General features: G+C 43.4%; 1 protein-coding gene across 2 annotated transcripts in view; it reads right to left on the bottom strand.

Annotated features, from left to right (window-relative positions):
* Positions 1–23849, bottom strand: part of LOC308585061 (phospholipid scramblase 2-like) — a 61910-nt gene that overhangs the window by 34886 nt on the left and 3175 nt on the right. The window contains exons 2-9 of one of the 2 annotated variants that reach the window (XM_081190587.1): positions 20153–20185; positions 17599–17748; positions 10273–10430; positions 9226–9268; positions 7260–7480; positions 5842–6003; positions 5270–5431; positions 2820–4318 (exon numbers count right to left, since the gene is read on the bottom strand). In XM_081190587.1, coding sequence (XP_081046713.1) covers positions 4259–4318; positions 5270–5431; positions 5842–6003; positions 7260–7480; positions 9226–9268; positions 10273–10430; positions 17599–17748; positions 20153–20165 — 969 coding nt within the window. In that variant the 5' untranslated portion in view covers positions 20166–20185 and the 3' untranslated portion in view covers positions 2820–4258. Of the gene's footprint in view, positions 1–2819; positions 4319–5269; positions 5432–5841; positions 6004–7259; positions 7481–9225; positions 9269–10272; positions 10431–17598; positions 17749–20152; positions 20186–23849 lie in introns of those variants that run through there. The other variant, XM_081190586.1, reaches the window with a different exon arrangement.

Here is a 23849-nt window from a genome sequence, read left to right as displayed (position 1 = left end):
TGTTGTCGTGAAAGCCTGTGAAAGAAACCAGGATGCAGGTGGGGCGGTGGGTTAAACCACACAGCCTAGGACTTGCCGATCAGAAGGTCGGTGGTTCGAATCCCCGCCACGGGGTGAGCTCCTGTTGCTCGGTCCCTGCTCCTGCCAACCTAGCAGTTCAAAAGCACATCAAAGTGCAAGTAGATAAATAGGTACCACTCCGGCGGGAAGGTAAACGGCGTTTCCGTGTGCTGCTCTGGTTCGCCAGAAGCGGCTTAGTCATGCTGGCCACATGACCCAGAAGCTGGCTCCCTCGGCCAATACAGTAAGATAAGCGCTGCAACCCCAGAGTCGGCCACGACTGGACCTAATGGTCAGGGGTCCCTTTACCTTTACTATGAAAGAAACCAGAACTATGGTGGTCCTTCTGAGCTGCCGTTTCCACCCTGTCCTTAAAACGGAAGAGCCGTGCTTTACAACGAATGTCTCTGAAAGCATCCAGTAAAGTTTTGTCAAAAATATATAAGTTATTATTTGAATGGTATACAAAGGATGAAGAAGTTAAGTTGGTTATGATTAAATGGGCTCAAGATCTTGGTCATAATATTGAATCTGATACGTGGAAAGATTATGGACAAAAATAATTAAATTTACTGCATATACGGCACTTAAGGAAAATTTAATGAAGATGATGTATAGATGGTATTTGACGCCGACTAAACTTGCTAAAATGTATAGAACTCAAGATAAGGCATGTTGGAAATGCAAGGAGAAGGAAGGGAATTTCTTCTGTGGTGGACATGCAGTAAAAACAAAGCCTACTGGGATATGATATACAATGAAATGAAAAGGATTTTCAAAAATACATTTATTAAAAAAACTGGAGGCTTTCTTATTGGGTATTATAGGAGAGGAAATTCCAAAAGCAGATATAAACATATTTATGTATGCCACTACAGCTGCAAGGACACTTTTAATGGAAGCAGCAGGAACTTCCAACTTTGGAAGAATGGCAGACAAATGATTAAATATGCAGAACTGGCAAAGCTGACAGGGAGAATCAGAAACCAGTGTGAAGAACTGTTTTGAGAAGGACTGGAGTAAATTTATACAATACATGAAAGAACATTGTAAACATTTGAAAACGTTTGTAGGTAAATTTTATGAAATATAGAAAGAAGGTAAATAGGGCGATATAGAAATGCTAAGATGGTTGTGATTACTTAAGAAAACCAGGGAGGGTGGGGAGTCAATGCTTGGTATGAGCAAAGTTGGGGACTTCCCTGGCTTTTTTCTGGCCCACGTAGGACCAGTCTGGATAGTTGGCCTTGGTGAAGATTTGACATTTTCATCCCCAAAAAGTTTTTGATTTGAGTTTCTACTGAAATGAGGCTGCATTTTAATGTTGTACTTAATCTTGCTTTGAAGTTGTATTTTAATCAATTGTTTTTACCTGGTGTCAGCTGCCCTGAGCCTGGTCTTGGCTGGGAAGGGTGGGGGTATAAATAAAAAATATAATTAATTAATTAAAATTATATATTTATAATTATAATTATATAATTATAATGTGAGGATATGATTCGATATGAATGTGACAAAGGATAAAAATGAAAATTTAATTTTATATCTATCTATCTATCATCTATCTATCTATCATCTATCTATCTATCATCTATCTATCATCTATCTATCTATCTATCTATCTATCTATCTATCATCTATCTATCTATCTATCTATCTATCTATCATCTATCTATCTATCTATCTATCATCTATCTATCTATCTATCTATCTATCTATCTATCTATCTATCTATCTATCTATCTATCTATCTATCATAGCATCCCACCATGCAAGGAAACGGGAGAGCTTCGTCAGTCGGCTCTCCTCGTTTTGCTTGCCAGTCTTGCAAAGCGGGTGGGATCAGCTCTCTGTGAAATACTAAGAGGCTGCTGATTTGCACCCAGTGTCTCCTCCCAACTTTCTGGGAGGAGCGCACTTGCAGCTGGCAGCCAGAAAAGATGCCCGCCAGCGAGTTAAAAGACACGAAGAGCTCCTTCGCACCGTCTTGCCCGCTTCTCTGTGTTTCCCCTTCTTGGGGGCGGAATCCGCTGGAGTTTCGCAGGCTGGAAAGACAATCGGGGGAAGTTGTGTAGAGAGCCGCCCTTGCTCTGCACGGCATGAGAAGGGGAGGAAAGGAGCGGATCGTGAAGGACGACAGCCAGGACAATAGCCGGATGGAAAACAACAGCCAGAGATAAAAGACAGCCAAGCTCGGGGCAGCACGGACGAAGCAAGGAAGGGCCGCCCCTGCGCCCTCTGCTGGCTCGATTTCTCCCCTTGCCTCTCGTCCAGTTTAATCCATTTCCCGACGCATCTTTCAAAGCGGTCGTCAGGCGTCTAAAATTAGGACACCGGGGATTTGGGGCCCGCTTGAAGGCCCCTTCTTCCCAGGGTGGGCTGTGGGCAGTTGCTCAGTGATGAGGGAAGCGACCTCTCTTGCTTGCTCAAGGGTACGTCGATGTTGTCAGAGGCTCTTGCCTGAGCGCCTGCAGAAATTAATCCCTTCTGCACACACACCCAAGTATTTGCGTGTACTTCAACCGCAGACCATGACAGTTATGGGAAGTTATTGCACATTTTTTCGGTGGTTTCCTGGAAGGATCTCAGTGGTTAACCCCTGAGAATTTAAGAAAGACCTGCTGCATCTGGCCAAAGGCTCAAATATTCCAGCCTCTTGATCTGGCAGTGGCCAGCCAAATGCCATGGGGAAGCCCACAAACAGGACACAACAACTCCTCAGAAACTGACTTAAAAAAGAAGAAGTACAAAGAGCCAGATTCCTTTTTATGTGTCTTTATAATTTAATTTTTCACACATACATATCAAGGCTAACACATTTTTTTCCCTTTCCTTTTCGAAATTCAGTCAAAAATGCAACAGCATCATCTACTTCTGTGTGAGGTACAATCTGCAACCAATTGTTGCAGTATTGAGTGCTCCAGCCATATAGCTTTGCCTTCTGTCAGGATAATTCTTTCACACACACCCCCCCCCCCATACAGGCACTTGGCATTTTCTGACTACAGAGCATAGTGCTTTTTTAAAAAAAGAAATCAAATGGGGGGGGGGTTGTTCTCTTAGGGTATTCCCCCCCCTCATGATTTTTTTCTATATCTGCAAACCTTTAATATCTCCCTCTCTTTTCCTTTCGTAGCCTCTCTTTGGCTATATAGGCACCATAACATAGCAAGAGTTTGTTTTTGGAAGGAGCTATTTGCTGCCCCTAAAACATTGGACCACTTAATACAGTTTCTTACATACATTCTGATTGATATACAACAACAGTCATAACGTAAGGTCAATGATTTTGCTGGGTCTGTTCCAAGTGTGACTTGGTTAAATAGCACCCTCTGATTGGTAAATCCATCTTTCCTTCACGCCCCCATTTCCCTCAGTAACTCATGTTGGCAGCACTATATGTTATGATTGCTGAGTGAATGCTTTGGTGTTTTCTACGGCAAATATACAAGTTGTGGGAGCAAGGCATGCGTTTAAGTTCCAGGCACTGGTTCGTGGGTGCTGCATCTAAATTTCCAGATGCAGGTTCATGAGTCCCAATGTTGGACTGGAGATTGTAGAAGCAATACATAATTTTTTTGCATTTGCACTGGGAGCACTGAACAACAACAGGGAAAACCCCAGGCACTTGGGAGGTAGGGCATCAGCTCCTTAGTTACTAGGGAAGGGATGGAAACCGTCCAGATGTTGTGGATTCACAACTCCCAAGAGCACCAGTCAGCATGACCAATGGTCAGGGATGATGGGAGTTGCAGTCCAGTATTCTTGGCTCAAAACAAAACAAAAGTTTAGCAGTATATTAGCCCTACATACGAAGAACAGATACGAATCCCTGCCTTAATTAATAGCCACAAGTTACAGATACCGCCCCTTTCTTCACACAAAATGCAGTTTACTCTCTGAGCACTGGCACATACACAAGGAAGGATCTCGCACCAAAAGTATACACTTTTTATATATCAAAACCTAAAAAAATAAAATCAGTATATATTTCAAGAATTGAGCAGCCTCTAATAAATGGAACTATTCCAACATAGGTGTGAAAGCAGCAATCACAATACAAAAATAAGTAGTTTTAATGTGTGTGTGGTGGGGGAATCCTTCAAAGCAGGCTTGACAATGATAGCGAGGCAAGACTAGAAGTGACATGAGGATGAGGGCTTTGCTGGAAGTATTTATAATCCAGAAATCTGCTCTGCTACCAGACCCCAGCTCGCTGCTGCCGATTTTGTCCAGTGTGTTCAAAAAACATGAAATCCTACAAAGGAGGGGGGGGGGAGGGGACAGAGACCAAACAAAACAGACAGCAGTTAGGCAACTGCAAACCAATATTTAGACACTTTTCTACTTATTCCATTTTACAGAAGTTTTTGAAAACCAATGCCATTTTAATGAGGAAAGTCATTAGAAGGAATGGTTACTAATCAAGATAGACCTTTATTACCTCCAGGATCAAAGAGATCCCAAATACTAGCCATTGGTGAATATAAATGAGAGACAATGCTATTGCACTCATGTGCTGCTTATGGGCTTCACATAGGTGAGAACATAAACCTGGACAAGTTAGACCTTTGGTCTGATCCAACTGGGCTCTTTTTATGTTCATCATGTTCCTGCTTCCATGTTTGTAAAAACTGGCACTGTGTCATTAAGCTGAAATTTAGGTTGCTTCCAGACAACCTGTCTGTTTGGCATTCATCCTGATCTGTTCACAGGGAGAAAAATTTTTTTTTGAGGAGGGGCAGGTTTGTTGTGCAATAACTCCAAATCTACTTTAATTGCACAACCCAAATCTGCAAGTATGTGACTGAATCCCACCTGAAAAACGCAACGACCTGGAAGTGACCTGAGTAGATTGAACAATCTGGTAGATTCCATCACCTTAAATATTTAATTTGATTCAGCATGGCTTTCCTTCCTCCATCTACCTCCTGGATGCATGCCACTCAGTGCTGCAGCAATGAAAGCAACGACTTGCGCCAAAGCTAAAATTGCCAATAATCATTCCAAGAAGTGCCAGCAAATCTCTGCAGCTCTTTAATTAACATAAGGCACTTATGTTTACATGACTGTCCTTATCAGCCAAAAGGAACCAGAAAGTCCTACAGGACTCAAAGTGCCTTGTAAGGAGCATACATATGTATATAAAGTCCATTAAATTAGACTCCAAAATTCCCAGTGGCACAACATTTGAGACTATCAGACTCACTATGAGGAAGCAAGCCCCAATCATGACGGCTTTCATTTTAACATCGAGGTCTTGTGGGAACTGGATTCCAAAGTTGTCTGCATCTGTAAAGGCCTCTCTCACAAAGCCAGTCCACTGCTTGGAAATTCTTCCAACGTTGTTTTTCTCATCTTTTGACTTGACCTAGTTGTTGTTTTTTAAAAAGAGATCATTATAATTGGAAATTTAAGACATTTTAAATCTTCACATTTGCAAAGTATTTAAAAGGCATGAGGCTAATGTCAACATTTTATATAACTTGTTGAAGGGAGACAGAGTGTGCAGCCTCCCAGTGTTTTGTTTTGTTTTTTTTGGTCTCCCGGCCAATGGTGGAGGCCAGACCCCACTTCTCTACAGCCTCAGGGTAAAAAATACAGAAAACAAGTTAACACTACAGGTTAACTTGCTTCTCCATGAACTGGCAACACCAGATTACAGATTACTAGATTTCTCCCAATGCTAAACAACAAGTAGACACGATGGCTTGTGCCATGATGCAGGCCCCTGGCCAACGTGATAAAATTTCACAGGACACGGTCCTATTGTTAACTTGCCTCAAAGTTAATATCTTCACAGCAGCTGCATACTATGCAGGGCCCGACGACTCTCAGTATTTCTTCTTGGGCTTCATTTTGGATAGCAAATTTAGGTAGACAGGGATCCCAGAGCTGTTTAATATAACCAACCGGTGTGCCTGGTGGGGCATGAACTTCCAGCTAAAAAAAACAAGGAACAAACAGCTGAGTCAGAAGGAGGTGCTTCAGTTTTTTTAAGCCAAGTCGCAAAATCTGTGAAAAAGACATGTTAAAGCAAAACAACTGCTCTGGCTACCAATTAATGTCTGGGCTCCGTTCAAAGAGTTGGTTTTAACGTACAAAGGCTTATGTTGCTCAGGAACCCCAGTACCTCAAGGAACCCCTCTCCCCATAAAAACCACCCCAAACCCTGCAGCCTTCATTAGAGGCCCTTCTCTCTGGTGAGAGCCAGTGTGGTGCAGTGGTTAAGAGCGGTAGACTCGTAATCTGGGGAACCGGGTTCACGTCTCCGCTCCTCCACATGCAGCTGCTGGGTGACCTTGGGCCAGTCACACTTCTGTGAAGTCTCTCAGCCCCACTCACCTCACAGAGTGTTTGTTGTGGGGGAGGAAAGGAAAGGAGAATGTTAGCCACTTTGAGACTCCTGAAGGGGAGTGAAAGGCGGGATATCAAATCCAAACTCTTCTTCTTCATCATCCAAGGGTGACTATAAGAGCATGGCCTTTTTCAGTAGTGTCTCCTCCCTCCCACCCCCAAACCCTGCCATATGTGGAATCCTCTCCCCAGGACAATATGTCTGGCCCCATAGTTTCCTGGTGCCAGGCAAAGACATTTTTTTATTAACCCAAGTTTTTAGTGGTTAGGTTAGCCTCAAAGGTACATGACTTTTTAAATTTTCTGGGTTTTAAGTTATTTCATCTGTTCATTTTATATTTGTTGAGTTACTTCCACACGTTGTTTTTTGTACAAAGCAACCAACAAATGCAACTAATAATAAGGGTGAGAACTTAAGAAAGCACTTCCTTCTCACAGTGCATCACTAACTACCAACTCTGAAGACATTAAAAGAGGATTGGACAAATTCATGGAGGAGAAGGGCTATCAGTGGCTACTAGTGGCAATGGCTGTCAGACGCCCTTTGCCTCTGAATTCCAGTTGCTGGGGATTTCAAATGTTGCACTCAGGTCTTGGATTTGGGGCTTTCCATGGTCTTCTGGCTGGCCACTGTGAGAGCAGGATGGGCTACTGGCCTGAACCAGCAGGGATCTTCTTCTCACCTGAGGAAATTAGAGCTGGACAGGAAGCCAGTGTAAGAATTTAAGGAGGGGCATCTCACACGGTCAGAGAAATGAGAAAGCACCCCAAGTAAATATCCACATCTTGGTGGTTTTAAACTGAGACAAGCCAAAGGACTCAAGGAGCAAGAAGCCATTTACCTCTTGCAAACAGCAAGGACAGCAGCAACTGGAGCACCTGAGAGGTCGCCTGAGCTCAATGACTTCCTGACCCACGTTGTCAAGGATTTTCATTGTAAATGGCCGGGATGTTCCACAGCAGTTCAGCGTACAGCAGTCATTTTCCTCGGCTGCAAAGTACACCCTTTGCCCCATTGCATTTTTTATTTCATATTTGTTGGCCGTTTCAAAGCCTGTGAGTACTGAAAGAGAAGGAAGAGAAGTCCAGTTCTTTTTATCTGAACAGTGGCGTAGCGTGGGGGGTGCAGGGGGGGCCGGCCGCACCGGGCGCAACATCTGGGGGTTAGGGTTAGGGGGCGCAAATTACTTGCCTTGCCCCGGGTGCTGACAACCCATGCTACGCCACTGGATCTGAATGCATTCCCCACTGAGCTACGGCCCCTTCCCAATTCCAGCGATGTTGTGGGGCAAGAAAAACCTGAAGAACTTCATGACGTCACAACATTAGGCAAGTTCTACCAAGAATTACAAAGGGAAGATACCAGTTCTACTGGATGCAAAGCAGCCCCGTGTGATGACAGCTGCATGTCACCACTTTGGCCCTCAAGAAGATCCTGTGATTTTCCCACCCCTGAAGACACAAAAGCTCAGTTTACAAGACTTATTCAGATTCAGTGAATGAGGTACCAGGAAGAGGGAGCAGAGGTGCAACCACTGGCCCTGGCTAAACAGTATGGTCAGCCAGACCTGTGTAAACAGCTTCTCTAAGTGCAGCAGGATGCCACCCAGAGCCACAGAGGTTTCCTGGGCACTCTCCACTGCTCAATCTCCTATGTGGTAACTTCCTCATTCTTGTAATGCCTGAGGAGATCTTAAAACAATGAAATTTTTGTCCATTTGAACAAATCAAGTGTGAAACGTGTATTGGTGTGGACTTAAGTCTTTAACAGAAAGGGACTGACATGAAAGCAATAGTTATTCCCACCCCCAACCCTCAAAAACCACACTGTTGGCTATTTCTGTGTAGCATAAGCCAGGGATGCGGAACTTAGGGCTCTGCAGATGTTGCTGGACTGCAAGTCCCACAACTTACTGACATTTCCGAGCACAATTCAAAGTGTTGGTGCTGACCTTTAAAGCCCTAAATGGTCTCGGTCCTGTATACCTGAAAGAGCGTCTCCACCCCCATCACCCAGCCCGGACACTGAGGTCCAGCGCTGAGGGCCTTCTGGTGGTTCCCTCACTGTGAGAAGTGAGGTTACAGGGAACAAGGCAGAGGGCCTTCTCGGTAGTGGGGCCTGTCCTGTGGGATGGCCTCTCAGCAGATGTCAAGGCAATAAACAACTATTTTACTTTTAAAAGACAACTGAAGGCAGCCCTGTTTAGGGAAGTTTTTAATGCCTGATGCTGTATTGCTTTTAATATTCGGTTGGAAGTCGCCTAGAGTGGCTGGGGAAACCCAGCCAGATGGGCAGCGTATAAATAATAAATTGTTGTTGTTGTTGTTGTTGTTGTTGTTGTTGTTGTTGTTGTTACTACTACTACTACTGGTCATGCTGGGTCTGGTGGGAATTGGAAACCAACAACATCTTGCAGGAAGGGCAGAGGTTAGCCACCCCTGCAGTAAACTGTTCCCTGTCAGAACGATACCTTAATACCTATAACCACCAAAGCAATCAGGGATTCTTTAGCTGTGATTCCTGCATTAGATTAGATGACCCTTGGGATCCCTTTTAACTTTACAATCCTAATTGGCTATAAATCACATTTTCTTTTATATACATGTATGTTTGGTTAATTACAAATTGAATTTCAGAAGTCACATGCTTTTAAAAACAGGTGTTTCTCCAGCAACACCATAAAATAAAGTCCAACCATCCAATCCTCACCCTGTAGTAAACACACTGAACATCAACTTCAGTTGAGGCATAATTATCTGAAATATCTTTCAATGCACGAACAATATTAAGTAGCATAAGATATGTACCTTCCAGGAGCTCAATCTGCTGATGAACTAATATCTGATCAATCTATGATGGGGATTAAAAAAAAACAACGTGTTAAAACTGGCAAATAATAATAAAATTACACAAGTATTTATCTTGCAACCTGTTTACATTATTCACAAAACCCGAGGGACTGCTCTTTTAGGTATTCCTTGCATTTCGAAACACATAAATTTAGAAGCCTCTTTAATGAAGAAAAGCAAAAACCAATCAATATAATTTGCTTCCTGGTAAATGTGCCAAAATTTGTATCTGGAAAGTAACTATAGCTGCTTATAGTTATAGAGCAAATATAATGCTGCTAAGAAATTTCACAAATCAGCAAATGGAATTCATAAGCCCCTTCATGTGGTCAGGTAATCCTCCATATGGTGAAAAGTCTCTAAATCAGGGCTGGTGGCCCTTGTATTTTTGGGGACTTAATATCTGAACAACTGATTTTTGTGGGGTTTTGTTGTTGTTTGTTTGGAAAGGGCTTCCTTCACCCGTGGAGGGGCTTTTCTGAATCTCTGGGAGTTGCTCGAGCATGCTCCATGCGTGTGCAGTGGAGAAAAATGCATATGGGCAGAGAGCGAGGGACAGAGGGAGAAATACACCTGGGAAGAGAAGAATGGGGTACATGTGTGAGTGAGAGTGTGATGGGTTTTGCACCTGTGTGTGTGTGTGGTCTGTGTGTGAGAGAAATGTGTGTACGTGAGGGGGAGAGATGTACACGTGGCTGCACACATGTGAAGCACGTGTGCCTTTGGAGTCTCAAGTTTCATTTTCGCACCCTGATGATTCAGGTGACGGGCAACGGAAGTGGCAAATACCACCACCACTTGTTAGAAAAAAAGCTTCCCCTTTGTACCGCTTCGAATATATATTTCAACATTTAGGAGCAATTTCAATGGTTATTAAATGGATCCCGAATGCTTCCGCATCTCCCCTACATGCGATTGGATCTATGGGGGAGAAAAAAACCGTGTAGCGTCACTGAAGTATTACTCGTTTGCTTTCCTGAAGAAGTTGAACATAAAGAGAAGTACCTGGCTTAAATATTCCAATCCAGGAGGGCAGTTGGGGATTGAAGGTGGCGCTGGCATCCACATCGCACCAGGAGGTCCATTGGGCTGTCCTGGAACTGGAGGAGCTCCATAAGCTTGCTGAACAGGCTGGAATCCGTAGGGTGGCTGTCCAGGAGCACCTTGGAAGGGGAATGCAAAATGACAAATTTTACCTTTTGTATTATAAAAAACTTTAAAAACAAACAAACCCCTACACTAACAGATTTGCTGCAATAATTTACATAATCTACATTTAATTTCAACTATGGCATTTTTTTCAACGAAAATGTAGGGTGTGAATATAAGAAACAAGTAAAGAAAATACTCTCCCTCTGTAGCACTACACAGAAATTAGGAAATGTGTGCATGTGATTGCACCATTGGCAAGGCAATGCGTTTTTTTCCCCTGGCAAGAGCCACATGTTGGGGCATACTGGACTCTCACATTTCTGTGAGTAGGTGTCTACTCAAAAGCAAGACTCAGAAGCAGTCTGAAAGCAGATAGTCCTAATAAAAAAATTCCTTCCTGTAGCACCTTAAAGACCAACTAAGTTAGTTTGTTGTTGAAGGCACATTTGTGGTATATTATATTTTTATAACAGCTCTTTTGCGCAGAATTGCATTCATACAAGCCAGCTGTGCTTTATTGCATGGACAGTCGGAGTCCCCCAAACCCCGGGTGGCCTCCATGTGGAATAACGACTCAAGACAACGTGCTATGGGATTAAGAATTGGTCACAACTTTATTATGTTTCAGATGTGGGTAGACCTTGGCTCAGACATTGGGTGTTTATCCCTTCTAGTCCCCCGCCGGGGATCTGGGGAACATCAGGGTTATCTAGAGTGGGGGGGGGATGGGCTAGTTCTGGAGAACATATGTTCAAGCAGAGAGAGCCCGCCCCCATTATGCCCCCGTCAAAGGGGAGAGCAATGACAACCTCTAGGCATATGGCCAAAGCCTTCCCTCAAAACAACCCCTTTAAGAGGGAACCTTGGGATCGCCACCACAAAGAGAAGGGGGCGTAGGTCACAGCTACACACCCACCCCCATTTAGGGAAGATAGACTAAAGGATTCTGCTCAAGGCCTGATACCGCCAAAGTTGTGATGTTTTGCTACGGGAAAGGCAAACCTGCCAATGCAGGATAATTCCTTTCCGGCCCTTCAACAGCGACCTTGACGTAGCAGCACCCCGCATACCTGTGGAGAAAAGGTTAACCTGCAAAAGAAGTCTTAACTGAGGGTGGGTAGGGTGGGAGAAGCTCTGGAGCCAACTGAGGATTCCCAGGTAAGATCCTCCCCCTATTGTGTGGGCAGGGTGGTCCCTCCCCCTACCTGGCCTGATCACCTTGGCAACGCCTCCCCTGGTGGGATTGGGCAATTGGCTGAGGTAGGCGGAGACCTCCAGGTATCCCACCTGGGGAAGGCGAAGCCAAGCCTGTGCTAATGGTGCTGCATAGGGTCCAGGGGGCTGCGTGTGACCACACAAAGGGCGCTCCCCATTTAATGTGGGGAATGCGGCAGCTAGACTGGTGACTGGGAGCAGCCACTGAGACCACATAACACCTTGAAAGACCTACATTGGCTCCCAGTTTCCAAGCACAATTCAAAGTGTTGGTGCTGACCTTTAAAGCCCTAAACGGCCTCGGTACAGTATACCTGAAAGAGCGTCTCCACCCCCATCATTCTGCACGGACACTGAGGTCCAGTGCCAAGGGCCATCTGGCGGTTCCCTCACTGCGAGAAGCCAAGTTACAAGGAACCAGACAGAGGGCCTTCTTGGTAGTGGCGCCCTCCCTGTGGAACGCCCTCCCACCAGATGTCAAAGAGAAAAACAACTACCAGACTTTTAGAAGACATCTGAATGCAGCCCTGTTTAGGGAAGCTTTTAATGTTTAATAGGTTATTGTATTTTAATATTCTGTTGGAAGCCGCCTAGAGTGGCTGGGGAAACCCAGCAAGATGGGCAGGGTATAAATAATACAAAATTATTGTTGTTGTTGTTGTTGTTGTTGTTGTTGTTGAAAATTTAAATACAATTGGCCCTTGCTGGTACTGGAGGTGGGACGGAAAATAAAAGAGAGGAAAGGAAGCAGCAGCCTTTCATGCAAGTTACTCCAAATCAGGGGTCAGCAAACTTTTTCAGCAGGGGCCAGTCCACAGTCCCTCAGACCTTGTGGGGGGCCGGACTACATATTTTTTTGGGGGGGGGGTGAATTCCTATGCCCCACAAATAACCCAGAGATGCATTTTAAATAAAAGGACACATTCTACACATGTAAAAACACGCTGATTCCCAGACTGTCCATGGGCCGGATTGAGAAGGCGATTGGGCTGGATCTGGCCCCCAGGCCTTAGTTTGCCTGCCCATGCTCCAAATCCTTGCTGGGCTTGAAGTGATACAGCTTTTTAAGAAACAACCAAGCCCTGCACTTTTCTGCAAATCTGGTCTATAAAAAGAAACGCGTATTTCATACACACACAGAGGGAGGGAGGGAAAACAGATACCTTCCTGCATGTCCCCAATGTATCTCAGGTTTCAGGAACATATGCTGGGAAGGAAGGTGTTAATAGAAGGGAAGGGACAGCAATACAGGCAGCAAATACATCCCACAAAGGGCCTCCTACTAGTGTGGATGGGAAACACCAAGGCATATTTATTATTACAATATTAATGTACCACTAAATAATAAAAGTATATCAACATGGTTTACAACATTTAAAAGATAAGAACCATATAATAATAGCGCAAAACAGGGTGGATAAAAATAAATAATTTTTTAAAATAAAAAAATCAGATTTCTTTTATTTAAATTGGATTTTTATTTATTTAAATTGGATTGTTTTGATTTAAATTGGATTTTTTTAAAAAAATAACATCCTTTTGGAGGGAAAATCTTTCTAAAGATAGTTTTCTATTTAGGTTACATTACAGTCCAAAGGGTATTCATCAGGAAATAAGGATTTGTTTTAAGTTTTTCATGTGTGCTAAAACTCAAGTCTGTTGTTTTTTAAAAGATTTAACCACATCAGTTAACAAACATGGATACATATGCTATAATGTTATTGCTTTAGTTAAATAAATTGTATACATTGTTATTAAGGAAATGACTATTTTTCTTCTTCCAATAAAGTACAGCAGAAAAGTTGTCCAAATATAAACAGTTAACTTATTAAACCTCACAACAATTTAATAATTATCTGTCTATGTATTGCTAATAATATAACCAAATCAATAATTTTTGATATAATTGTAAAATTGATAAATTTAAAATTGTAAAATTGTAAAAACTGCTTTGAAAATTTATTATTCCAAAAATGAAACCTTCATTTGGTTGTAAATATTAAGATTATACCAGCAAGAATGGGTCTTTCTGTAAAAATAATAATGATATAAATCAAGTCTTACTGACTAGAGATTTAAATCGATTTGATTTAAATCAAATCCACCCTGGCACAAAACCTTTCTTAAAGTTTATAATGAAAATCAATCTAAAAGCCAAAAGTGCCTCAACTATGGACTTTGTGCAAGCAAAACATGCAATTGATGGCTGAACTACGGCCCTTACAACCCTGCCTGATCAGCAGTCTTTGCCCCATCCCACGCCCAACATACCCCGCCCCTCCTTCGGATTGCACAAGGTGACCTTTCTGCAACTGCAATCAGGGAAGCAATTGTGTACTGCCTTCCCAGCATGGCTTCTCAAGTTCAAGTGATCTAACTGATGCGTAAGCTGGATGCACGCATGTTCCAAGGGAAAAACACATCCCTTTCATTGTTTTAATTTAAAGGCCTGCATCAGAAGGGACCATCATTCACATTAACGTCATCTTGCATTACGCACTGTGCCAGCGGAATTAATGGGATTCGGAAGAGCTATGTTAGAGGCAAAAGAGTACCTCTCCCACTGCTGCTATTGCTGTTCTTACTTAAATAGCACTGCTGCACAGGGCCTGAACTCTGCAACCTAGCCATGTGAACCCACCTGAAATATTCTGATGGAGGGCAGTATGTAAATCAAATCAAATCACACAAACAAACAAATAAGAAATATGTTCAGACAGCATTGAATGGATTAAAGCAGCTTTAGATTTATTAAATTAGGTTAGCAAACATAAAGTCCATGTAGTTGAGGGGGAGGAGGAGGAGGAGGAGGAGGAGGAGGAGGAGGAGGAGGAGGAGAAGAAGAAGAAGAAGAAGAAGTAGAAGAAGAAATTAGTCTGAAGATAAATTAAAAAATAGCCAGCCATGGTGTATGGACAGACTGAAAGACTTCAGGTGATAACTCTATATGCCCAAGAACTGATTTTCTTATATGCTTCTGATTTTCCACTCCCTCTGTACAGTATTGGCAGAATATCTGAGAAGCCATGAGGTTCTACCATTCATTTGCGTTCTCCTTTGTGGGCATTTTTGTAAGCAAGAAATGGACACAGGCTACAGCACTGAAAGAGCTGCCCTTTAATTCAACCACAATTTCAAAATTAAAAAGAAAAGTCTCTTTTCTGACAATATAGAACATCTAGAACAATCAGCAGCACCCCACCCCACTTGCTTTGATGAAACTGATGTTAAAGAACTACAGAACCATACAGATGGTGTCCTATATTAATAAGTGTAATTTGTATTTTCAGCTTCAACCACCAAAATGTCTTGCGGTTACCCCAGAGAGGTAAATTCAATGGGAATAGTTATCAAGTGTGTCCACAGATTTTAGGATTAGCTTGAACACAAGGAAGCTAATGATCTACTACTAGAGCCTGCACAGAGCATTTGCAGGGCACATGCAGACTGGGAAAATAGATGAACAATCTCTTTCCTTTTTTAAAAAAAGCACCTGCTGTTGCTTTGTATGCATGGCAAACACAAACCAACATACCCCTCACCAGTTTCCATTCAAAAGCATAATGAGCCCATAATTTAGATTCATTTCAATACAGGAACATTTTGCTTCTGAGAGGAGGCTTCTTACAAATACAGGACTTTGGGCAGAATATATTTTCTGCTGGTGGAGAAATGCTTTCTGTTTCATTTTATGCATACGTAGTAACACTGTATGGAGACCCAGAACAGGTCCACCAAAAGAAATCCTGAACTGAGACCAAAATATGAAGCTGAACAGAATATGGACCTTTCTTCAAATGGTCTACATTTCTATGGTCAAGCTTTGCTTCTCCATTACATCTGCAGATGAGGCAGAGGATGTGCTGGATCGTTGTTCTGCCTCAGTAATGACTTGCCAAGAGGTAAAAGTAAAAAGGTAAAGGACCATGGATGGTTAAGTCCAGTCTAAGGCGACTATGGAGTTGAGACGCTCATCTCGCTTTCAGGCCGAGGGAGCCGGCGTTTGTCCACAGACAGCTTTCCACGTCATGTGGCTAGCATGACTAAACTGCTTCTGGCACAACAGGACAACAGGACGGAAGCCAGAATGCATGGAAACACCGTTTACCTTCCCGCCGCAGTGGTACCTATTTATCCACTTGCACTTTGATGTGCTTTTGAACTGCTAGGTTGGCAGGAGCTGGGACAGAGCAACGGGAGCTCACCCCATCATGGGGATTTGAACCGCCAACCTTCTGATCGGCGAGGCTCATGAGGCACTGTTAGTGGGTGGTTCCCTTAACCAAATGGATGGAAGGTGGCCTGCTCTTGATAGGGTTATACTCCCTCTGAAAGAACAGGTCCGTAGCTTGCAGGTACTTCTGGGTCCATTGCTGTCGCCTGACACTCAGGTGGCCTTGATGTTGCAGAGTGCTTCCCATCAGCTTTGGCCCTTATCTGGACAGGGATAGCCTAACACCTGCTGTCTATATTGTAGTCACCTCCAGGTTAGATTTCTGCAATACATTATACAAGGGGCTGCCTCTGAAGATGGTTCAGAAACTTTAGCTGGTGCAGCATTCAATAGCCAGTTGCTCTATGAGGCAAGATGGTTTGAGCACATAACACCAACCCTGGCCTGACTGCCAAGCAGTTTCTGGGCCCAATTCAAGGTGCTGGTTTTGACCTATAAAGCCAGCTCAGGACCAGTTGCAAGGTTTAGCAAGCAGAGAGTAGGAAGGAATGAGATAGGTTTTAGGTTATGTTTTAGGTTTTAGGTTATGTTATGCCTTAATAGGTCATGTTATATTCTGGATTTTATGTTTTTATAGATTATGTTTGAATAGGATGAGAGTGTCGGAGATACGTGCAAATGTATATGTGAACCCGGTCTTTGGGTGGGTGTTTGATTTTCGTTGTTGTGTATACTGTGTATATACGGACAATGACAATAAATTTATCTAAATCTAAATCTAAATCAATATTTCAAAGATCGCCTCTTCCCATATCTTCTTCTTCTTTGGCGATCACTCGTAGCCGAGTAAGATTGTCTTCCATAAACACGGTTTTAACAATGAGTCCATAAGTGACTGTGGAGGCCAATTCTGGACCCACATGTCATTCCACAGTGGGGACATTGGTTTCCGGGAGTCGATCATGGTGTGGATTTGCCAAGTGTGCCTTCCTCTTGGCATGTTTTCCCCTTTCGTCCTGACCTGGACCCTATGATCAACATCTGAGGTGCCACCCTCCACGAGAGGTCTGGAGGGTAGAAACACAGGAACGGGCCTTTTGTGTGGTGTCTTTCCATTTGTGGAGTGCTAGCCTGGGAGGCTTTGTGATATATCTTTAGGAGCACAGCAAAAACATTCCTCTTCTCACAGGCCTTTGGCTTATTAAACAAATCTATGGCCTTTTAAGGACCCGGGTGGCACTGTAGGTTAAACCACAGAGCCTAGGACTTGCCGATCAGAAGGTCGATGGTTCGAATCCCCGTGATGGGGTGAGCTCCTGTTGCTCGGTCCCTGCTCCTGCCAACCTAGCAGTTCGAAAGCACGTCAAAGTGTAAGCAGATAAATAGGAAGGTAAACGGCGTTTCCGTGCACTGCTCTGGTTCGCCAGAAGCGGCTTAGTCATGCTGGCCACATGACCTGGAAGCTGTACGCCGGCTCCCTCGGCCAATAAAGCGAGATGAGTGCCACAACCCCAGAGTCGGTCACGACTGGACCTAATGGTCAGGGGTCCCTTTACCTTTATGGCCTTTTAAACTGGAGGATATTGTTTTGTCTGTTATGTCATGTACTTTTGATTGTGAACTGCCTTGTGGTCCTCATATGAAGGGTGGTATAGAAATTTATTCATTAGAATAAATATACAGATGCTTTTTTAATGTATAGAATTTACATACAGTGCATCAGTGCAAGTGATGTTGGGAAGTGTCACAACAATGTAAAATACAAGTTTACGTGCATAATAACTGCTTACCTGGAAAACCAGCAGGATATTGGCCAGGCCCTGGGGCATACTGACCAGGCCCAGGAGGGTACTGAGGGTATCCATAAGGTGGCTGTGCTCCAGGGTACCCAGGAGCAGAACCAGGGTACCCAGGAGCTGGTGGGACAGGTGCAGATTTATCTGTTGGAAGAATGGAAAGACATTACAAAGCTTCACTTCCTGAACACTCGCAAATATATATATCATTTACATTTATGCAGAGAGCAGAAAACATAAAGGCAAAACATGGCATTATACTGCTTGAGTTTCACTCCTTATTTAGGGATCAATCCTGTCTGCAAGATCTTCCAGGATTTAGTGGGGTTAGGATTCAGACGAACTCTGGCTGAGATGGGAGGTTCCTGGCACCGTCAGGCTAAGATGGCTCAACTGCTTTATCTGCAGTTCAGCCAGATATGCCAATCTATCTCCCCCATCCTGGATCTTAAACCCATGTAAGCCCTGAAAAAAGGGTGTTCTGGGAGTGTGGTGGAGAGCAAGACCAGAGTGGGGGTGGGGGAGAGATTTAGGCCAGATCCCAAGTCCATTCAGCTTGACCACATGACTTGGAAACCTGGCAAAAGCTTTTTCAAAGGCTTGTTTCCCCCTTGCCAGGCTTAGACCAACTCAACCAGCTGTTGCCCTGCTCCTGAATGAAGTTTGGATCTGGTGAACTTTATGCCAGCTTAATTTATGCCAGGTTTGCTCTATGGCAGTTTCTTGTGTATAGGATTTGTCCCTTAATTCAGCTTTAAGTAAAGGTAAAGGGACCCCTGACCATTAGGACCAGTCACCCCGTCGCGGGGATTCGAACCGCCAACCTTCTGATTGGCAAGTCCTAGGCTTTGTGGTTTAACCCACAGCGCCACCCGCCTCCCACTAATTCTGCTTTACTTTTAGGCAAATTCTATTTAAAAGACAAAACAAAATGGGCAACCACCAGATCATTTTACAAAAGCCAACGTATTGGGGTGCAGCCACCCTCCTGATGTTGCTGCATTGTGCTGGGTGGTAAAAACGGCATCAATGCATCAAGCCAATGTACCTGCCAGGTAAGTGACAATATTCCTACACCAACATTTCCATAAACCCAATGAATACAACCTTACTCTCTTGATAAGAATTCTCAAGTGGAGAGTTTACCAGATTCCCTATTCTGAGATTTCTCTCTTGAAAAGTATAGCACTTGCAGAATGCGACCAGAATATCTACTTGTATAAAATATGTGCAAAGAGATTGGGCTAGGGAAGGCCCCTGTCTGAAATCATGGAGATCTGTCAGCAGTCAATGCTTTAGGTAGACCAATGGTCTAAATTGGTATAAGGCAGCTTCCTAGGTCTGAATCATATAAATTGTATAATTTCCAAAAGTAATACCCTTTGGAGTGCTATTTTCACTTACTAGGGATGCTGCTTTCTTTTCCTGCCAGAGGTTATGTGCTTTTGGCACAGGGGCGGGGAACCTGTAACTCCCATAATCCCTGAGCATTGGCCTCCAGAGTCTAAAAGCAGCTGGAGAGTCATAGGTTCCACACCCTTCAACAGCTGAAATGCATGGAGAAGAAAACTAAATAGGCAAAACTTCTACCACCACAGCAATACAGTGAGGGGAACAGTCCACCTTCTGAATTTCTGCCTGTCTTTCAGTTTCTACAGCCATGGAACTCTGGCAGGAAATACCGTATTTTTTGCTCTATAAGACTCACTTTTTACCTCCTAAAAAGTAAGGGGAAATGTGTGTGCGTCTTATGGAGTGAGTGCAGGCTGCGCAGCTATCACAGAAGCCAGAATAGCAAAAGGGATTGCTGCTTTCACTGCGCAGCGATGCCTCTTTTTGTTGTGGCTTCTGATATTCAGAATATTTTTTTTCTTTTCTCCTCCTCCAAAAACTAGGAGCGTCTTGTGGTCTGGTGCGTCTTATAGAGCTAAAAATACAGTATATCTTTAAAAGCTTGGAATCCTGCATACACCTTATTGTTCAACAAGAACTAACATGATTTCAACACAATCCTAAAAGGTACAGTGGTACCTCAGGTTAAGTACTTAATTCGTTCCGGAGGTCCATACTTAACCTGAAACTGTTCTTAACCTGAAGCACCACTTTAGCTAATGGGGCATCCTGCTGCCGCCATGCCACCGGAGCAAGATTTCTGTTCTCATCCTGAAGCAAAGTTCTTAACCTGAAGCACTATTTCTGGGTTAGTGGAGTCTGTAACCTGAAGCATATGTAACCTGAAGCGTATGTCTGAGTGGACTTCGTTTTCTGCTTCCTGCAGCCACCAGCACACACCCACAATCTGCAACCCTTTGCAGCAAATGTTGAGGGCTCATGGAGATGAAAGTGAAGTCTAGTTGTACTTCTACTTCACAAGAACATAACAGCCACAAGATTCCTGTTTCTGCAGGTACCCTATTTTACCACCTCTGGTGTCCAACAAGCGCAGCCAAAACAGGCACACAGTAGGCAAATAGACAAACAACGCTTTATAGATGGTCTGTGTCAAAAATGAACATTCGCAGAATTAAAGCAGAAAGATATTACTCACCCTGGGGTTCCATGAATCTTTGTATACTCGTTTCTGAAAAAACAAAATAGGATGGTTGCTGTTGTTTTCAAATAAAAAGCAACATTGCCATATCCTCCTCTCTCCCTGCTAATTTTGTATTATTCACTTTGGCATTACCAAAGTTATAAATCCCAGCTCCTCCCCATTCATGATTGGAGCCTGGCTCCTTAGCAAATATATTATTATAAATTACTGAGTTTGCCTCAATGTGTCCACTTGTAAGAACAGTCACAGTAACCACTTCGTTTTTTGCCTGAACTAAAAGGCTCAAAATGATTTCACCAGTCCTAGTAGGAAGATGGTCTGACCTCACTGATTAACAATATCAGAATAGGCCTGTTGGATCAGCCCATCTAGTCCAGTATCCTGTTCTCACAGTGGCCCATAAGATGGCTGAGGAAGCTCAAGCGCAGGGCCTGAGGGCAATCTGGTTGCTCCTTTCTGCATTACAAAATGTAGCTGTGCTACAGATTTATATGAAGGCAATACCATATTTATATCAAGGCATTATAATTTTTGAAAACGAAATGGTTCTTTCCTAACAATTCCTAGCATGGAATTTGCCTTTTACATCATTACCGCACATCAAGTCGACATGTCCATTCAGCTATTTATCATGGTCTCTTTTCTGGCTACTCACAAGCTAGCAAACATAGGCTTCCCCTTAGGACTTTTGTCTTGGAGCTGGGGAGGATGGAGGCACCCCCCTTAGAACTGGAGGCAGAAAGAAAAGTGGTACTTCTTCCTCTACACACTCTTTGAACATATGAAGGGGCTCCTGTCAAAAACCTTTCTGGAAACAGTTAAATAATGGGTTGGATCCAAAGTTTCTGTGGGTAGAGCTCTGCTCATTGGGAACTGCTACTGGAGAACAGGGAAGGGATTCCAGTCCTTTTCTTGAATGGCAGGAGTTCTTCTGCAAATGGAAGGGCAAGTTGGGATCCAATAAAATATTTACTAAGCCTTTGGACCACAATACCACTCCTCTCCTCATAGGAAACGACCCAGACCCTGAAATCATAATCTGAGGCCCTTCTTCAGGTACCTACCCCACAAGAGATTTACGGGGTGCCAACACAAAAACAGACCTTTTCTGTGGAGGCTTTCGGTTTGAGAAAAAACCAAGCACATGAATAGGATTGATTACACTCTCAATACCTCCAAAAGGTTGGCAAGGAAGGACTTCCCTTTGCAGAAACCACACGAATACTTCCTTGTTCTTAGCAAGTCTGTCTTTAACAATGCTTTACACCAATCTATCCAGAACAGATATTGGGCTATCTGGGTTCTAATATTGTACAAGCCCCTTTTAAAAAAACCTGTATCATGTTGGCTTTTTCCAGTCTCCATTTTAGTGATAAGTTATATATTTTGCATTTGATATTTGAGGTATTTAAAGACCTACAGATGTAGGGACCTCAGTAGCTTATTAAACTTAAATATGTTGATCAGCCCTAGAACTTCATATACTGTCCACTATTTGACTTCAACCTTTTAAAAAACCCAACACAAATCCACTTTAACCCTCCAAGAAATCACCACAGGAATCTTTTTATTTTCTTTATTTTAAAGCACAGTCGCTTTAAAATAAGCTCAGCCACTTCATCATTCTAGACCTCACCAGTTCCAATATCCCAACTCCCCCAGGTCTTTCCAGTACATGACATAAAAAATGTTGAAGGTGCAAATGCATGAATTCAAATGAAAACCAAATACTTATGTACAAGAAAGAGCAGATTCAGTTTCAGAGTCAGATGAAAATCAATGCAACAAAAATGCTCCTCCCTCTGGAGGAGAAAAACAGAGAGAACTTGGACCCCAGGAAGTGATATACAATATTAGTTCTATTGAATATTTGCACTGATTCTTTTACCGTGCAATCCAATGCGTGCCTACACAGAAGCGAGTCCCATCTTGTTCAATGGGTTTTACACATTGTATCGGGTGATATAGGTTTACAACCAAACACAAATCTACCAGGTCATTTTTCTCTTAATCAAAAGCTGCAGTGCAACAGCTGCCCACGAACACACAGAAACTTTTATTTACTTTGGGAGGCCCTTTTGTAGTCCAGAGATTACCACCAATCTTCCTGCTTTTGTGTTTGTTCAAGGCCAAGTTCTATATTGGCAAACTTTCCATCAAGATCTACTGTGGTTTCATGAAAACCGACTTTCAAGTGAATTTCATGGTATGGAAGGTTTTCCTCTTAGCTCACGAAGAAATTTCCTGTTTTAAAGCCTGCATGGAACTCCAAAATCCACAATTGGGTCATACCTTTAATGTCACAAAATAGTTCTGGAGAACACAAATTTTGTTACATTTTAATTGGCCTAATAAATGTTTAGGGACTCAGGTGGTGCTGTGGGTTAAACCACAGAGCCTCGGACTTGCCGATCGGAAGGTCGCAGTTCGAATCCCCGCGACGGGGTGAGCTCCCGTTGCTCGGTCCCTGCTCATGCCAACCTAGCATGTCAAAGTGCAAGTAGATAAAAAGTACTGCTCCAGCGGGAAGGTAAACGGCATTTCCATGCGCTGCTCTGGCTCGCCAGAAGCAGCTCAGTCATGCTGGCCACATGACCCGGAAGCTGTACGCCAGCTCCCTCGGCCAATAAAGCGAGATGAGTGCCGCAACCCCAGAGTCGGCCACGACTGGACCTAATGGTCAGGGGTCCCTTTACCTTTTAATAAATGTTTGGACCAACTTTGAAGTGTTTTCTTATGGAGAAACATGACTACCTTTACTTTTTATGTATGAGATTATGTTCAGCAGCAATTCTGAAAGAAGTAGAATTGCAGTTTTCATGCTCCTTACTTAACATGTAGTTTCACCAAATGGTCTGCCATGAAATTATCATTTTTAGTATATTCAAGTATAGTTTATTCAGACAATAATTACAAACTGAATTTACTTTATACAATTTTTTAATCTTTTGTTACAAATGGAGATACATGCTGCTGAACTGGGAGGAAGGATAGATGTCATTTGGCAGGTGTATGACCGAGGTACCTAGAGAGCCTTTGCAATACAGAGATAAACTGCACCCCCTCCCAGAAAAAGCCCACACAACACAAAAATGGTGGCTGGTACCATTAGAATTGTAGGGCAGAAGGCAAGGAGACAAGCAATAGATGGAGGCAGGGTCAGTGACAGGCAAACCTTACTGGTCGCAAGTAAGATGCTAGGCAGGTGAAGGCTTGCTTGAAGGCAGACTGAGGTGGGTGGGGTAGTGCCCCCATTTGCCCTAATGGACCACTGCCCAACACACCTGCCAGCTTTTCCTGCCCCATAGCCAGAATGGCAGGCAGGCATGCTTGTATGCTGTGGCTGGAAGACGCACATCCAAGCACCAGTGCTCCATCCCGTCACTCAACCTGATGCTTTTGCAGGGCTGTGTTGACGGTCACTGATGGAAGGTGCTAACAGCACCCAAGACAACGTGGTCCCCAAGGCAGAGAGCCTGGCCAGGGGAGGAGGTATTTGAGAAGGCTGAGGACTAACAAGTTTCAGCAAAGTATCCCGCAATGAGGTGTCACCTACTCACAGAAACAGGCTGAAAAGAAAAAGCCACAAATTTGTAAACCCCTCCAAACCGCAACAGCTTCCTCGTTCAACAAAATCCTGAAACAAATCCTAATGGGATCCACCTTAAAAAAAATAAGCTCCATGGATTCC

Source organism: Podarcis bocagei (assembly GCF_964188305.1).
Source record: "Podarcis bocagei genome assembly, chromosome: 4".
In the NCBI taxonomy this organism is placed as follows: Eukaryota; Metazoa; Chordata; class Lepidosauria; order Squamata; family Lacertidae; genus Podarcis; species Podarcis bocagei.
This window is presented reverse-complemented; position numbering and strand designations above follow the sequence as displayed.